At 41.8% G+C, this 18,351-nt stretch overlaps 1 protein-coding gene across 11 annotated transcripts in view; it reads left to right on the top strand.

The window, feature by feature from the left end:
• Window positions 1–18,351, top strand: part of ANK3 (ankyrin 3) — a 378,044-nt gene that overhangs the window by 238,722 nt on the left and 120,971 nt on the right. For 8 of the 11 annotated variants that reach the window (XM_045291325.1, XM_045291322.1, XM_045291329.1 and 5 more), the window contains one exon: window positions 7,144–7,216. In XM_045291325.1, the coding sequence (XP_045147260.1) occupies window positions 7,144–7,216 (73 nt within the window). Of the gene's footprint in view, window positions 1–7,143; window positions 7,217–7,377; window positions 7,441–13,741; window positions 13,796–18,351 lie in introns of all 11 variants that reach the window. The other 3 variants (XM_045291323.1, XM_045291330.1, XM_045291321.1) reach the window with 2 other exon arrangements.

Genomic DNA, 18,351 nt, shown 5'->3' with positions numbered 1-18,351 from the left:
ACCAAAGAGAAGTTTCAGCCATTACAGAAGGCCTGCATTAATTAAATGACCAAATATAGCAGGCTAATTTTTTAAAATCATTTTATTGGAAGCTCTCACAACTCTTGTTACAATCCATACATCAATTTATCCAACATATTAGTACATATATTCCATCATTCTTTTCTAGACATTTACTTTCCAGTGAGCCCCTGGGATCAGCTCCTCTTTTTTCCCTCCCTCCTCTCCCCACCTCCCAGCCCTTGTGACCCCTTGATAGATTGTAGATTGTTAATTATTTTCAAATCTCACTACCTTCCCCAGTCTCCCTTCTTTTCTGGTTTATGTTGTTCTTGCCCCTGGATGGGGGTGTGTGGTTATGTGCCATTTACTGTGATCGGTGCCCCCCTCCCTCCCCACCTCTCGCCCCCTTCCCCTACCCTTTTGGTATCTCTAGTCCCATCCCTGTTCCTGGGTTCATGTGTTGTGAGTTTTATCTCTTGCCTGTGCCTATGTACATGCTCCCGTCTACTCTAGGTTGGGAAGAGGCACCAAGGTTGTGGTAGTGGGGGGTGGGGGAGCCTGGGGGGTGGGGGGGTGGGGTAAGGAGGCCTCAAGGGATCAGAGGTATATTGCATGACCCATTAGTGCTCTACTGCACCCTGACTGACTCATCCCCTCCTCTGTGGATGGATGGGCTTTGGGTCTCCACTCCAACCCCCCTCCATTCTCACCAATGCATTTTTTTTGTTTGTTTGTTTGCTGTTTTTGTGAGTCTTCTGATGCCTGTTGCCTGGTTTCAATGAAGCTTCACGATCGCACCAGCTGGTGTGCTTCTTCCATGTGGGCTTGTTGCATCACTGTTGGATGGCCGCTTGTTTCACTTCAAGCCTTTAAGACCCCAGACACTGTATCTTTTAATAGCCGGGCACCATCCTCTGTCTTCCCCACATCTGCTTATGCACCCATTTTGTCTTCAGTGATCACCGAGGCCCAAGGCCCATCTGCAGCCTCAGTTTATTGCCTTATAAATATATGTACATAGGCCAATACCATTATTGTTATGGGTTAATGTATTCACATAAGTGCATACGTCTATCAATCTCCTTTGCCTTTGCTTCCTAGAGCTTGCCTCTGTTTCCTTTTGCCTCCTCCTGCCCCGCCATCACTTTCCCCTTTCTTCCACCTCTTAGTGCTTTCTCTCCACTAGCTTGGTGTTGCTGTATACTCACAGGATCTTTACCCTCCTTGATCTTAGTTCCCCGTCCATGACGCCTTCCCTTCACCACACCCTTCTCCCCACCTCCTTCTTCCTCCTCTACCTTCTGGAGCCATTGGCCCAATTGGCAAGCTAATTTTCAAGTTAATAATTTGGATGACCCACAAATGACCTTATAAATAACCAAATGGCCTGGGTAGGGGGCAGGAAAGGTTTCCCACCCTTGCCTTAGGGTTTCAGAGGTTGTAAATCTTAAAAAAAAAAATTTATTTTAATAAATCATTTTATTGGGGGCTCATACAACTCTTACCTCAATCCATATATCCATCCATTGTGTCAAGCACATTTGTACATTTGTCGCCATCATCATTCTCAAAACATTTGCTTTCTACTTGAGCCCTTGATATCAGCTCCTCATTTTTCCCCCTCCTCCCCCACCTTCCCTCCCTCACAAACCCTTGATAATTTATGAATTATTATTTTTGCATGTCTTACACTGACCGATGTCTCCCTGGACCCACTTTTCTGCTGCCCATCCCCCTAGGAGAGGGCTATAGCTAGATCATTGTGATCAGTTCTGTCTTTCTCCCCTAGCTTCCCCTTACCCTCTTGGTATGGTTACTCTTGGGTTTAATCTGTCCTGGATTCTCTGTGTTTCTAGCTCTGATCTGTACCCATGTACATGCTCAGGTCTAGCAAGATTTGTAAGGTAGAATTGGGTCATGATAGTGGGGTGGAGGAAGCATTTAGGAACTAGAGGAAAGTTGTATGTTTCATCATTACACTGTACCCTGAGTGGCTCATCTTCTCCCCGCGACCCTTCTGTAAGGGGATGTCCAGTTGCCTACAGATGGGCTTTGGGTCTCCACTTTGCACTCCCCCTCATTCATAATGATAGGATTTTTGTTCTTTGATGCATGATAACTGATCCCTTCGATACCTCATGGTTACACAGGCTGGTGTGCTTCTTCCATGTGGGCTTTGTTGCTTCTGAGCTAGATGGCTGCTTATTTATCATCAAGCCTTTAAGACCCCAGATGCTATATCTTTTGATAGCCAAGCACCATCCACTTTCTTCACTACATTTGCTTATGCACCTGCTTTGTCTTCAGCGATCATGTCGGGAAGGTGAGCTTCATGGAATGCCAGGTTAATAGAACAAAGTGTTCTTGCATTGAGGGAGTACTTGAGTAGAGGCCCAATGTCCATCTGCTACCTTAATACTAAACCTATAAATATATGTACACAGATCTATTTCCCCATCGACATGTATAAATATATTTACATATGAACATGCCTGTATTTAGACCTCTCTAAATGTCCTTTGCCTCCTAGTTCTTTCCTCTATTTCTTTTTACTTTCCTCTTGTCCCACTATCATGTTCAGCCTTCATTTGGGTTTCAATAATTCCTCTTGGTTACATTGCCCTTGATCAAACCCTACCAGACCTCCCATACCCTCCTCGCCATTGATTTTAGATCACTTATTGTTCCCTTGTCCCTGAGTTTGTTAACACCACTTCCTTTCCCCCCCTCCCCCTCTCCCATGCCCCCCCCAGAACCATAGATCCTGTTGTTTTCTCCTCTAGATTATTTATCTCGCCTATCTTTATCTAGATAGACCTGCAGAGATAATAATATGCACACAAAATAGAGCAAAACAAAGCAACAAAACAACAACAGCAAAAAAGGACACAATGACACAAAAAAGGAAAAGCCTATAAATAGGTCAGGGTCTGTTTATTGACCTTTAGGAGTGCTTGCTAGTCGAGTCTGATGGGGTGCCATGCCCTGGCCCCAAAGTCTATTTTTGGTACTCCTTCGGGATTTCGTTGCTCTGCTCCCCTTGCTGTTCTGTTGCATGGCCTTAGTGTTTTGCCTTGGTGTGGTGGCATCAGATCGGGCACAATTCCCGCACTGTGTCTCCAATATTGTCCCCCATAGCACTATAGGTCAGTGAGGGACGTCTTGTCTCATAGTGGGGCCGGTTCTATGGTCCTCTCTGTGCATTGGCTGCTCTCAGCAGGAATATTGTCCTCAGGGCTTGGTGCGCCAGAATGTGCTCCAATCTCTCCCACCCCTTCGTTTTCTCGCGTGTGCTCTGATCAGGCGTGACCCTCACCCTGAGCTGTAACATCAGTGCTATCCTCTGAAGTGCATTCTTCTGGGGGAGGTTGTAAATCTTTATAGGAGCAGATTGCCTGCTCTTCCTCCTGGGGAGCCTCTGGTGGGTTCCAACAGCCCAACTGAAAATCCACTTTGCCACCAGGACTCCTGCATATTAATTTTAGACCTGCCTATTTTATTTTCTTGAAATCTATTATTATCAAGAAAACAGTTACATAACTAAATTTCATTAAGCATAATGCTATAAATATTCCATATTGGTGGCGCAGTGATTGAGTACGTGGCTGCTGACTATAAGGTTAACGGTTCGCACCTATCAGTCTGCTCCAGGGGATGAAGTTGGAGCAATCTGTCATTCCCCAGAAGATTTACAGCCTTGGAAGCTCTATGGGACTGTTCTACTCTGTCCTGTTGGCTTGCTGTGAGTCTAAATCAACAGTGCTTGGAATTTTAGTTTGTTTGTTTGTATGATGGGGAAAGGGAGGGAGGAGGGTGAGATATTAAATAATGTCCAAGAGGTCACACTGCCATAAAAGATTCAGAAAGGCTATATTACATTTACAAACTTCTATTTCACTAAAGAGGCTTGCACCATTAAAAACATTTCAAGTAGTTAAGAGTAGAAACATATTTGACTAGATATAAATGACTTTCTCCCCTGCAAAGAACTTTCAAAATGTTTCTTTGATATCAAAAGAAGCCTTAAAAGAAAGTAACCTTAGAGACAGAGGAAATATTCGTATCAGGAAATCTCCAGAAGCAGAGAAGAAAGCCGTACTGTCTGTGGGAGTCACACCATTTCACTGCCAACACCATCAGCTGGCCAGTTGGTGACTAGTTTAGAGCATGAGAAAGAAGATACGGTTCATGTTGCCAATGGAAATGTTGCCAGTTTACTTAATAAAGCACACAAGACATCCGGGAAATGAAGTGCTCATGTTGATTTTTCAGAAGAGCCTTTCAAAGACCCTAAAACTTAGTGCAGCATTGTCGATTTTGAGACATGATTTCAAGCTAAGACACCACCTTGTCAGCCCTGTTTGGATAGTTGCACCCAACCTAGCTTCGAGGAGGACTGACGCCACTCAGGGTGTAGGTGGACCTGAAGCTAGTAAACCCGGCACAGCCTCCCCCAGGGGCATCATCTTGGCCATTGCTAGGGCCCCAGCAACCATTGCCACCACAAGACCAGGGTCCAAGACTGCATCTTCCATATGAGTAAAGTATAATGATATAGCTGAGAAAGATATTTTAGCAAATGAACCTGAATTGGCTAGAAGCTGATAACCGAAAGATAGGAATTAAGCTTTTAAATACCATTGTTTAAAATCGTCAGTAACCCCAGTAACAATGAGCGCACCCCAGGACCAGATACTGGCTTCTAACGCTGTTGGCTAATAAAGGATCCAGGACCTGTCTAAATCTAGGACCAAGGCATGAAGTAGACAAAATGAGCCTGCAGCACCTCATTCTGTCAAAAAGTAATGAAGTACATCCCCTGCCAAAAAACAAAGACACATCCAATAGGGGTGCTTGTCAAAAAAGATACAGAAGCCAACTGAAACAGCTCACCATAGCCAAAGCTAGAAAAGCATTGAGCAAAATTACCTATATTCTTGTGTGATATAAAATATAAATATCCATGAATCCATATTGATATAAATAAATGATTAGGTACACAGGAAGAAAAAGAAAAATCTCTTAGGCAATTGAACTCCAAGTAGTTTATGATGCTGTGCCTCAGGGAGGTGGAACATCAGTTCCCAGTCTGTACATAATGACTTTCTTCACAGGAAACAGTACGAAAAAGGAAGAAAACATAAATCATGTTGATGGTAGGAACTCTTGTTATTAAGTGATGAAGATGGCACTATGCCTGGCTAGTCTTTTCCCCCCAAACAGGTAGCCCCTCCCTGCCTCACCATCAGACAAATCTCAGGTCACAAAATGGCTGACCAGAACTCCTCAAAACCATTATTAATGTTGTTAAAAATAAATTATTTTAAATCTGAGAAACTGTCATAACCAATGAGCCCCAGATGTGATGCCGAACAATAATGCATTTTACTGGATGGGATCCTGGAACAGGAAAATGATATGCTATAAATAGGAATAATCATTCGTATTTAACTAATTGTAGAAATCAGTGATGATTTAGAAAGGTAACACCATTCATTATGGCACTGTAACACACAGACATGTAAGATGTGAGCAGGAGGGAAATAGGAGTGGGATATATAAGGACTTGCTATACGAGTTGGGCTGCTGTGCACCAGGACCAGCAGTTGGAAACCACGAGCTGCTCCTCCCATAAAGGGCTACAGTCTCGGAAACCCACAAGGGCAGTTCTCAAGGGCAGTGAATTTGAGTTATTGTCTTTGCAATTTTTCTATAAACCTAAAACTATTTCAAAATAAAATAACTGTATTTTTTATTTTTGTTTTTTTTTAATCATTTTATTGGGGCCTCGTACAACTCTTATCACAATCCATAATACATCCATGGTGTCAAGTACATTTGTCCAATTGTTGCCATCATCATTCTCAAAACATTTCCTTTCTACTTGAGCCCTTGATATCAGCTCCTCCTTTTTCCCCTTCCCTCCCCCCTCCCCCCATGAACCCTTGATAATTTAGAAATTATTTTGTCATATCTCACGCCGTCCAACGTCTCCCTTCACCCACTTTTCTGTTGTCTGTCCCCTAGGGAGGAGGTTGTATGTAGATCCTTGTCATCGGTTCCCCCTTTCTACCCGCCCTCCCTCCACCCTCCCGGTATCGCCACTCTCACTACTGGTCCCGGATTCCCTGTGTTTCCATCTCCTATCTGTACCAGTGTACATCCCCTGGTCTAGCTGGATTTGTAAGGCAGAATTTGGATCCTGGTAGTGGGGGGAGGAAGCATTTTTTTACCTGCTCAATGGCAATAGAACATGCCAGAAGAATGACCAGGTAATGCTTTATTTCAACACCATAAATGGAAGGAAGGCTGTAAATCACATTTACCCAGTGTTATTGTTATTACACAGTGAATCTGTGCCTTCTCCTAGTTTTAAAAACCCAGGTTCTGTTTTTTTGTCTCTCGTTTAAATGTGTATCTTCCTTTGTGCCTTCAGTGTTTTATAGGCTCAGAATTAAATATAAGACTCATCTTTACAGTAAAACACATTGTCATTAAGATTACTAACATGCCTTTAGGATAGACATAATGTATATAGGTATACATTTATCAAAGAACAAGTAGATCATTTATCATTTGTTCTATCGTATATCACTCTTTATCTTGGAGGTTAAAATGATCTTATAACGGCATTGCCTTTCAAATACTTTTCTCATATGCATATGAGTAAAAATTATGTGATATAAAATTTTGTCGTAGTTGATTTATTCTAGGACTTAAATGTACAGAAAGAGAAGACCATTTGCTTCTTTGGCATCAATAATACAAACATGCTGCTCGCCATTAATGCGGTCTATTTTGAGGCAGGACCTCAGTGCCGTGGGTGGCAGGTTCATCTTAAGAAGTGCAGCAGTGGGGCGGGAGGGGCAATACCTCTTCTCTCTTCCTTTGGAAAGCTTTAATAGGGACCCGTGTCTTTTCAGCTGGTATGCTTTGACACTAGAACTCCTTCCCCTGGGTGTTGCCGACCTATTGCCAATACAGGCCATATTGTAGTGTTGCTTTATACGTGTGAAGCTCCAAGATTTCCAACATATAAGTTCCACATAAAACCAATTGATTTGAGAAAGGAATGAACAGTCTTATTAAAAAGTGACATTTGCTTGTGCTAAATGTACTGCTTTTTTTTTTTTTAACTAGACCGTCACAGAGAAGCACAAAATGAATGTTCCAGAAACTATGAATGAAGTTCTTGATATGTCTGATGATGAAGGTATGGAAATAACCTAAGTTCATGGTAATTACTTGTGAACACTCACATGTTGTTTCCCGAAGAAAGCGTATTACAAAATGTTTTTAGAAGCATTCAAATCTTTATTATTGTATCAGGCGTATGCATTTTATGCACTTACATTGTTCACTTAAATCATGCAGTTCGCAAAGCCAACGCCCCTGAAATGCTCAGTGATGGCGAATATATCTCAGATGTTGAAGAAGGTATTTGTGAACTTTCATTGTAATGAAACTTAATTACCAACCTTATCTTTCATTTCCGATCTTTGAAATGTAACACTTCTTGGCATCACTAACTTTCTCATGTTCCTTTGAGTTAATTAACTTGTGCATATATGGTATTACTGGTTGTCTTCTTTTTTCTTTTGAAATCACCTCTCCTGGAATCCATTTTCCTATGTGAAAATGTGCAAATGCCTAAACTCCACCTGAACAAATCTGTTTGTACAAAATTCAAATTTTCAACAATGAATTCATGACGTTGACCAAAACTAGAAATGATTAGTTATACTTTGTGTTTAAAAGAAAAAAAATTTTTTTTTGCTTTTCTGTTTTACTAAATGTTAAAACATTTGTCAAGGTCATGATGCATATAGATCTATTACTGAATTACATAAATATTACTCAAATGGCAAAATTTGGGATTTTGCTGAGATCTATGTCATAGTAGAGTTCCTGCTTATTTCTTTGTTTCTTTCATAGTTGGACTGTCTCCATTCTATCTGATTGCTACCTCCACTTGCCATCTTGCATGTGGTATTTTCTCTTGGGACAGTCTAGTATTCCTGGTGTTTTTATGCCTTTAGATAATTTCCCCTAATTTCATTATTGGTTCCTTCTTTGATTGGCCTTCATTTCATTGGAAGCCTAAATTGCTAGAAATCCTATCTGATCTAGAATCAGGTTAATCTGGTCAGTACCCCGTGGCTGCCCATTCTGAAGTTCATTGTGCCCAAGAACTGCACACCAGGAAGAGCGTGGTTGCCATGTAGGGTCCTGGGAGGACTTTCTCCGTGTCTGTAGATGTGGTTTTGAAAACTGTTCCAGATGTTGACTCATCCTTCTTTCCTTTTCTAGAAAACAGCTACTATGAACTTTATTCTCTAACCAATTGGGCATCTTGAACAAGTTTCTCATTTTAACACTAGTATGCCTTATTGTCATGTTATATTTCAGTCCCTCTCAAGGAACATTCTGAGTGATTGCTTGTGTGTAGAAGATATATTTACAATGCTGCTCTAATGTTTGTTGATGTTTGCTCATACAAAGACAAACAAACAAACAAAACCCTGAAGTCAAAAAGTATGTTTTCCAACTGAAATGTTTTTGAAGTATAATATGACAATCATACACCTAAAAAGTATTGATACTTTAACAAAATATCCCCAAAGAGCCACACTGGTGAGGGGCTGAGTTTGAATGGACATAGGACAGCAGCCTTATACATGGGAATAGTTAATGAAGTAATTTCAGAAAATGTGGACATTTGAATTACTTGAATTGACTGTAATTAATCCATTTCTTTGATTAAAAATTATAATCTTTCCCTTTAGACTTAACTCAGCTTAGAATTTAAAAAGAAAAAAAACAGATTTTAAATCTTGACTTGTTTTCTTTTCTTTTTAAACATTTTGGTTCCAGCTTCATAGTATAACCATGGGATGTTGTAGTCAAACGGCTTTGGATGTCCTACTACAGAATGATTTAATATTGAAAGGGGTCCCTTCACTCCATTTAAACAGCTATCAGTATTCAAACTCCTCTATAGAACCCTCTTGCCCTATGATTCAATCGATGGAGATAACCTTAGGCTGCCGATTTCATTTTGGAAAACTCTGACTTAGAAAATTATTCATTTTATAGAGCCTCCTGTAGCTTTAACACATTGTTTTGGGCTCTGATACATTCTGCACCATTGAGAACACACTCTGCATCTTCATTGTGAACAGAAGCATTAGCATGGTTGGGTATGAGAAAAGGAGGAAGCCAACTCCTTGCCCACAAAGTGTACGTGGTCTTTAACCGGGGAAGAGTGGCTGTGTTATTGTATCACACACAGAGTTCTGGTATACTTGGATACTGACAAGCCAGGAATAATAGGGTTCAGATTTCAGGTTGAGGCTGGACAAATAATCCTGAAGGCCCAAAAGTGGAAAAAGGTAATAAGTTGGCAGGACCCTGCAACCTTGACTTTAGATAACCTAATTTTTTTTCCTCTTTTTTAACATTTTATTAGGGGCTCATACAACTGTTTTCCCAATCCATACACACATCAATTGTGTAAAGCGCATTTGTACATCGTTTCTCAAAACATTTTCTCTCCATTTAAACCCCCGACATTAGGTCCTCATTTTTCCCCTCCCTCCCCGCTCCCTCATGAGCCCTTGATAGTTTATAAATGGGTATTTTGTCATATCTTGCCCTGTCCGACATCTCCCTTCATCCACTTTTCGGTTAGATAACCTAATTTATCTGTAAGTAAAAACCAACAGTTTCGTGCCTGATTGCACAGGGCCAGTTGACTGTTGGTAATTAATTTATCACTTACACTTCTTCACAGGTGGCATAGATTTTAGATAATGAAAATAGTTCTATTTGCTTCTCTATACCTGGATTTTGTCTTTAGACTCATGCTCATTTGATCAAGTCAAATGCATTATAATATCTGATCTTAGATAGCTCAGAGGGATTTTATGAATTGGGGTTAAAAACTATCTATGACTATATACAAAATTATGGAAATATTATAGTGGCTGCCATAATACTGTATCTTTCCTTTAAAAAAAAAAAGTCTTCACAGGAAAGACACTGAACTATTTTTCTGTTCTGGGATGGGTTTGTTTACTCACCCAAACCAAGATCACAGGGGACGTTTCTCATTACTACGCCTGGAAAAGCCCCAGCACTGACTCATGCGAGCTTACTTTAGAAACCATATCTAGCCTAGATTAAGGAGCAGTAAACTATTGTACAGTTTCCCAACAGCAGCACACCCAGCCAGAAAGAACAGACTCATGTGTAAGAGTAAAGGATCAAATTGATTTTATATTCTTAAAAAAAAACCTACCCAAAGCAAAGTGTCCTGTGTTCTTTGGGAGAATAGTCACTTGTTGTTGTTGAAGAGGCTGGTCGACAATCTGATGGGCACCGGATTGCTTGGTGCCCACCCACAGGGCCAAAGCCTTGTGGCACAGAGGATTAAGTGTTGCATTTTTCACAAAATCTATGCAACTGGAACTTCCCCACTCCCTGCAGAGGAGAAAAGGCTAGGCTGTCTTCTTTTGTAAAGACTACCGCCAAGAACACCCCATGAGGCGTGCTACTGTATGACATGACATTGCCATGTGTCAGAACCAACTTGATGGCACCTAATAAAGATGGTGACAGCAGGAGCAGCTAGACACAGGGAAAGGAAGGAAAGAATGCTTTCCCCACAATAGGTCCATATGACCCCCTCAGAACTGCAACACACGTCATCTTCAGCTTTCCTAAACCAGTCCCGTCCCCCTCAAGTTGATTCATACCCACCTCCCGTGTTGATTTGAGCTCCATAGGGTTGGTGGTGCCTGTTTTGTTTGTTTCGACTTGTGATTTGGATGACAGTTTACAGAACAAATTAGTTTTACAATTTTAAACGGGTAACACGTATTTTGTTTGGGGACATTGACGGCAATCCTGGCAAGGTAACGGTAGCCCCCCCCCCCTCCCCCTTTCCCATTTCCACTGTCCTTCTTTTCTTGCTCGTCGTTCGCTGCCTTCTCAGCTTCGAGCAAAGGCTGCAGATCGGTGAGCTTGGTGGTTCTGAGGAGTGCGTGGCCCTCCGAAGTGCCGCTCACCATCCAGCCTTGTCTGTTGTTTGGCTGCAAGTCTGTTGTCCAGGATGAGGTCCTTTCCAGGCTGAAAGACAGCTCTGGGGATTCCACCAGCGGTTCATTTTTCAGAAGCTGATCAGCTGGCCTTTCTTCTGAGATGCCTCCAAGTAGCCTTGAACCTCCAACCTTGCCGTGAACAGCCAAGTGTGTGCACCGTTGGTACCACACAGGACTCCTGAATCGGATCCGTTTTACTCTTTGTTCACATTTCCTCAACTTACCCCATAGTTCTCACATTTAAAGGCGGAAAGCAAGAAAGTAATAAACTCCAGTACTTATGCTTTGAAAGCACAAGCACCGAGGCCAGCAGCTGCCTCTCAAAGGGGACACCGTTGTCTCCAAGGCCCCGCCGTCTGCTTGTCCGGCCTGGGGCAGCCAGGGGACTGAAAAGAACAGGGCGGCCACTGGCCTGTCATCTTCTCATTGGAAGGCCGCTTCCCCTCTTCCTCTTGCCCGCTGACCACTAATTCCTGAGGGTGTCTCCGTGGGCCTCCCCCGGAAGGACCTGCAGCACACACGCGAGCCTGTGAAGCAAGGGTACGATTCCCTTGTTGCACATCAGCTCTCTCCTGTGAGCATCCGAATATCCTCACATGAAGCCTCACTATATATATATATATATTGGGGGGGGGGTTGTTATTTATTTATTTTTGGAAGACAGCCCTGGAATGTAACTTACTTTCTCAGAATTATTATGTAACTCTAAAAGAGAACTTAAGTTTTCTAAACCAACCACCTTCCACTCCATTCCTCGACCCACTCCTTGCTCCTTGTTTTCTTGAGGATAAAAATACTGGGATCAAGGAAAAGCAATCATGTGAGAAAATGTAGTTATTTGAACTCTCTGTGCTGACAATTTGTTATTTAGATGTTGGCTGAGGTACACATTTTATCGCTTTTTATAGCAATATACACACAACAAAACAAAGCATCTAATCAAATTTCTATATGTACACTTCAGTGAAGTAGACTATATTCTTCAGGTGATGCAACATTCTCATTATCTTTTTCCAAATTATTTCCCTACCACTGACATTCCTTTAATTTATTCTAAGAAATGCCCCCCTCTTTCCTGCCCCTGGTAACTTCAAAGCACTTATATTTTCTGTATCATAAACAAGGAGGCCCTCCGGCATAGAGTTTACACAAAGTGAAACACAGCAGCACAGTTAGTGCTGCTAACTACAAGGTCAGCAGTTTGAAACCACCAGCAGTTCCTTCGGAGGAAAAGGAGGTTTTCTACTCCTGTAAAGAGTTGAAATATTGAAAACCCACAGGGGCAATTCATTCCTTTTCTCTATGGTTGTTATGAGTTGGTACTGACTCAATGGCAGTGAATTTGTTTTTGTTGTTTAAATTTTTTCATATCATAAGCGTTGGACTAGTAATTGTGAGATTGTTGGTTCAAACCCACCAACTACTCCGTGGAGGAAGATAAATCTATCTGCCCTGTGAAGGTTTACATCCTTGGAAACTTTACACAGGGTCACCATGAGTTGAAATTGACTCAATAGCAATGGGTTTTGAGTTTTTATATAAGTATTTAAGATCCCTGCTGATGCTGTGTGTTAGGTGTTGGGCTGCTAACCACAACCACAAGGTAGGCAGTTCAAACCCGCCAAGGGAAGCTGTCTGCTACTTTGTTATATAGCCATGGAAACCCTGTGCATCGTCACTTGGAGCAGGAATAAACTTGATGGCAATGGGATTTGTATAATTGATTATTTCATGTACATGATACCGTGCAGCATCTAGCCTTCTTTGTCTGACATGTTTCACACAGTTTACTGCCCTCTAAGTTCATTCACGTTGTAACATTCATCAAGACACCATTCTTATTTTTGGCTGAGTAATATTCCATTGTACATACGCCACATTTTGTTAACCATTCTCCCGTTGATGAACTTTTTTTACTTTTTAGCTATTGTGAAATACAGAATTCCAGGTCCCACGCTGAGGCAAATACACATTGTATTTTGACAAGCACTTCCCTCGGTAAATTCAGTTGCTGAAGTTGATCTTTTAATGACATATTTCCCATCTGACAAATATACACTAAATGTACTCTCCTTAGATAAGAAGTCCCACATGAATGATGTGAATCTCCTTCCTACCTTACTATTTATTTTGTCTGTTCTAATCTCTTAAATAGGGGTGGTATAATGGGTCAGACATTCGAATCTCTTAAATAGGAGTTGTGGAGTAGGTTAAGCATTGGATTGCTAACAGCAAGGTCAGCAGTTCAAAACCACCAGCAACTCTGAGGGAGAACAGCAAGGATTTCACTCTCATAAATATTTACAGTCTGGGAAACCCACTGGAGCAACACTGCCCTCTACTACAGGGCTGCTATGAGTCGGAATTGGTTTAATGGCAGTGAGTTTTGCTGGTTTTAATCTCTCTCGCTTTTTTTTGGTTTTAATATCTTACATAACTTGAACACTAGGAAGTGTTGAACTTCCTCGTCATGCTTCCCAGAAACCACTGGAAAAAGACATACACATCTTAACCCTGACCTGGCAGTCCTTTGTGCATCCTAAGACTCTTCCTGGTGGATGGGACACACAACTTGTCTGATGTACTTGTAGCCCCTGTATTTTTTCTTTTGTTAATTTTATCCATTTTTTGAATAGGTAATAGATGCACATGGTACAAAATCCCCAAGGTACAAGAGTTTACGGTAAAAAGTAAGTCTCCCTCCATCTCCTTGCTCCAGTAAAATTGCTCTTTTCTCCGAAATCAGTCACCAACCTTCTATTCCTTCTCCACATTTATTGAGCATTTACTATTCACTACACACTGCTCGGCGCACTAGGAATAAAGCAGGAAACAAAACAAGGGAAACCCTTCTACCCGCCTGAGGCTTACATTTCGTCTTTCCAGTTGCTTATAGGATTTGTTGAACGTGATTCTAGTTTTCCTCTAGCCACTGTGCCACAGCCGTTAAAAGTAGGGCTTGGTAGCCAAGTCAACTGATTTTGAACTTGGACTTATCCCTAATCCACGACCTTAGGTAACCAGTAGGAACAGAAAACGGCAACAACAACCTTTTCTCGTAAGGTTGTGAAGATTCAGCAAAATAATATATGTAAAACACCAACTATAGTAAGTGCTCAATAAATATTAGTGTTGATTATGCAGTGTGATCTCATTCTGCTGTTCTATAAGGTAGACCAAAGTGGTTAAAGGATTTCTTCCAATAGTCTTTCATTTCCTCTCTTTGCTATATTACAATCAAAAAGAGCATGTTTCTCAGGGGGACAAAATGAATTCAGATTTTTAACTTTCATTCATTAACTGCGAATCTGCAACTCTTAGTTGATCCTGACTCTTAATAAATCCGTAGTGTATCGAGACTACGTTCCCCTTTATTCTTCCTAATCTAGCCTTTTAAAATTCCTGTTAATTTGGGGTTTTTGTAGAATTAATTTGCAGGTGTTTCGTACCATTCATCCAGTGTTACACTGGTCCAATGCCCTGACCTGAGGAGAGTCCGCCCTTCACCACAGAGGAGCTAAGCATTCCTGAACAGTTTCTCACAAAATAACGTGGTACTGTGGGACTTTCTCGAGGTTTCAGGTCTCCAGCGTTTGGGTGGAAATGTTTCCATCGCTGGAAAAGCAGTAAGAGCCCTCCTTGGTGTCTTCATGATATGGTGTGCTCATAACAACAAGGACCACAAGCAGTGGCTTTACAGAATAGAAGTCTGTTTGATCACAGCCCTGGAGGTAGGGAGTCTACGTGAGGGTCTCAGCCAGGTAGATGCTTCCATGTGCTTCTCCCCTTCCCTCGTTCAGACGTCTCTGGGCAATCATGGGTATACCTTCGCTTGCCCACTGGTCCTCCTTGGGCTGTTGTCTTCCCTCTGGGTGCGCACACCCATTATTCTCTGCTCCAACAGTGAATAGATTAAAAACCCACTCTATTCTGATATGGCTTCCTAAAAAAAAAAAGAAAATACCTATTCTAAATGAGCCTGTTTAATTGACAAGTATTAAAGGATTAGGGCTTTCATGTATGTGTTGAGAGACACAACTCAATCTATAACACTTGGCAAATGTCTCAACGTAAAAAAATATTATAAGAAAATTATATGCAAAAGAAACTTCAAAAAGACAGAAAGTCCTCTGGCAAGAAAATATTTTAAAAAATGTAAAGTTTAGGCCAAGAACTTTTTGTCTTCACTCAGTATCAAAAGGCTTGCTGGTGGGCATCATTGCGAGATGGCCAGGAAGTTGGGTTAGATGTTCTCCTATGGACTGGCATTGATCCAGTGATCCAAGATCTATAAAGGAGTGAAGGTACACCGAGTTGGTTAACAGAAGTCCTTATAACAATTTATTAAATTTGTTTTCTCTCTCCCCTTTGTCCCTTGATTCTATTTTGCATTGGTTTCATGGAAGAAAGAGTTTTGGATCTTTGAATGTTTGTCTCTTCTCTTGACCCATAAAAATTCAGCGTAGGAAGTCATTGGGGCAGTTCTCCTCTGACTTATATGGCGGTTATGAGCCAGAAAACAACAGAATGGAGGGATAGTGGGGAAATGAAGTTAAATGCCCATGGACAGTTTTTATCATTGGTTAATGGTGAAATCAAAGTAGTATTTGAATTTGAGGTTTTTGTTGTTCTGGGTGGAGGTGGGGAGGTTGGTAGCATTTTCTAGTCTCTGGTAGCTTATTGACACAAATGGATTGTCAATAAGTACATCAGTGCTCATAAAGCACAAATCAATACTAGATAGATGAGGTCTTCATAAGTGGCATTTGCCACAGCATTTCTCCTGGGCTTTGTCCACACTAATGGCATAACATGCTACTGACCTGGCTCTCATTTCTTAAGGCTACATTAGGCAGCCAGCGTCTGACCTCTTTGTCTTATTTTTGGACTTGTCATTTCTCATTATTCTCAGTTTAATTTATCTAGCACAGTCTAACAGTGCACTTCCAAGCTCAGTGGTTGAATCTGTTATCTCCTCTGGTTCTGCTGGTGAAGTGGGCTCAGTTGGTCTCTTGGGGTCTTGCATGAGCTTGCAGTCAGGTGCCAGCTGAGGTAGACACATCTGAAATGTCCAAGACGGTGTCTTCATTCGGGCACCTGTGCTGATCAGGCTCAGCTATCCCTCACGTCACAGTCTCCTCACGTGATCAACCTTGCCTTCCTTACAGCAGGGAGGTCTGACTTGCTTGTCCCAGAGCTACTGTCTAAGAGGAAGGCTTCTTTGCCAAGTTTCTTTAGACCAGCCTCAGAAGTGATGCAAGTGCAAAAAGCTATTGTTCAAAAATTGAGCCAACCCAAATTGAGGAGCAGGCACTGCAAAAGGTCACAAACGCCAGGAATTATGGATCAGGCTCAAGAAGAAGGGACATCTTGGAAAAGCAGCCACCACATGCTCTATAGCTGAAAATAGTCAAAACTATAACCTTTGTCCCTATTCTAAACATTTCTAAGGAACATACGCACATACAAGTACTTTTTACGAAGTGAAAAGATAATGGCTCTTGGTAATAGTTTTCAGCTAAATACATTTGGTATTGTGTTGACTCAAATTAATTTGATTGGCTTATGCATACTAATAACATGGTCAAAAGCCGTCATGAATGAAAATAATTTGGAAATTTCCTTCAGAGTAATCAGCACAATTAATTTCATTCTTGAGCTCGGGAGCCCTGGTGGCACGGGGTTACACATTGATTGATAATCTGAAAGTCAGCAGTACGGAACCACCAGCTGCTCCTCTGGAGAAGGAGGAGGCTTTCACTTCTGTAAAGATCTCCGAAACCCACAGAGGCAGTTCCTCCCTGTCCTATAGCATCACTGTGAGTCAGCAGTGAGTTTCCTGTTGAACTACACATAGACAGTAGTTGTAGAATGCTTTGCTTCTCAAAGCACAGTTTGTTTTGGAAGAAGTATTGCTAGGATGCTCCTTGGAAACGAGAATGGTGAGACTTTGCCTCAGGAACTTTGCACGTGTTATCCAGAGAGATCAGTCCCTGCAAAAGGACATTATACTTGGTAGCGGGCCAGCAAAAGAAGATCCTCACCAAGATAGAATGACACAGTGGATGCAACTACAGACTCAAACATAACAAGAACTGGGAGGATTGCACAGGAGCAAGCAGTCTTTTGTTCTGCCTGAACTGACTCACTGGCCTCTCACAACAACGCAAGACCAAACCATTATGTAGAATAATCATGACAGCTCCCTTCATTCCTTATTCATGCATTAGCTCATTTAATACCTACAAGAAATCTTAAGATAGAGGCAGAAAGGAGGGAGTTTGAATCTGAACCCGGAAAACCTAATATGCAAAACAGCATTTTAATATAGTATTGCCTTTATTTTAAAATTCTAAGCCTCTTAAATGATTTTTACCATTCTAAGAAAATTTTAATTCGTTGAGCACATTGATTATTTAAATAGATCCCACGACTTGTTAATTTTTACCTCATAGTGACCTTTTATGAGGTACAAATATGATAGGTAAAGAATGGAAGTAGAGCTCCATAAAATGATTTTAAAAAGAAGAATGGAGACTTCCTTTCACTGAACACCGCTGCCCTCGAACCAAGCTTGCCATTTAAAAGTAGTGCCAATGTGCAATGGCATGTGAGTGAAAACAGTAACAACAAAGCCCCTCTTGAACACAGAGTCATCGCTACCACATTATTTATGAGGCACTTCAGTTGCCCAGACGCCCGGGTGGTGTCGTGGGGATGCGGTGGGCTGCTAGCTGCGGTCGGTTTGAAAGCACCAGCCGCTCCGCTCCGCGGGAGCAAGACAGGACTGTCTACTCCTGCAAATAGTTTCAGTATCAGAAACTCAAGGGGCAGCTGTACCCCATCCTCCAAGGTTGCTAGGAGTCAGCGTTGTCTCAATGGCAGTAAAGGTGAGTTTTTTTGGTTTTTCCAAATGTTTGGCCCAGGAGCCCTTTGGTACCTAATGGAGATCCCCCCATGGAGAGAGAGGGAGACTAACAGTGATTTTATTGACAGTACATCTTCATAAGGGAAGCCCAGGGGAGCAGCACTGAACAGTGGGCACAGTGGGCAGCGAGAGGAGGATTAGAACGAGTTAGCGTTTGGAGAAATCACTCTAGTGAACAGGAGAAGGGTCTGCATTCAGAAAAGTGTAAAGGCGAAGAGCTCAGGGTTCCTCTCTTGTTTTGTGGCATCAAGTCATTTCCAGGGTGTGGCCTTAGGGTACACACCCTTAGGTAGTCTTTTCTCACAGGAGGCCAGGGGG

The sequence above is a fragment of the Echinops telfairi genome, unplaced genomic scaffold (genome assembly GCF_000313985.2).
Source record: "Echinops telfairi isolate 266 unplaced genomic scaffold, ASM31398v2 ScPeMD7_70;HRSCAF=299, whole genome shotgun sequence".
Classification (NCBI taxonomy): Eukaryota; Metazoa; Chordata; class Mammalia; order Afrosoricida; family Tenrecidae; genus Echinops; species Echinops telfairi.
The sequence above is the reverse complement of the archived record's forward strand: the minus strand, read 5'-3'. Positions and strand labels throughout refer to the sequence as shown.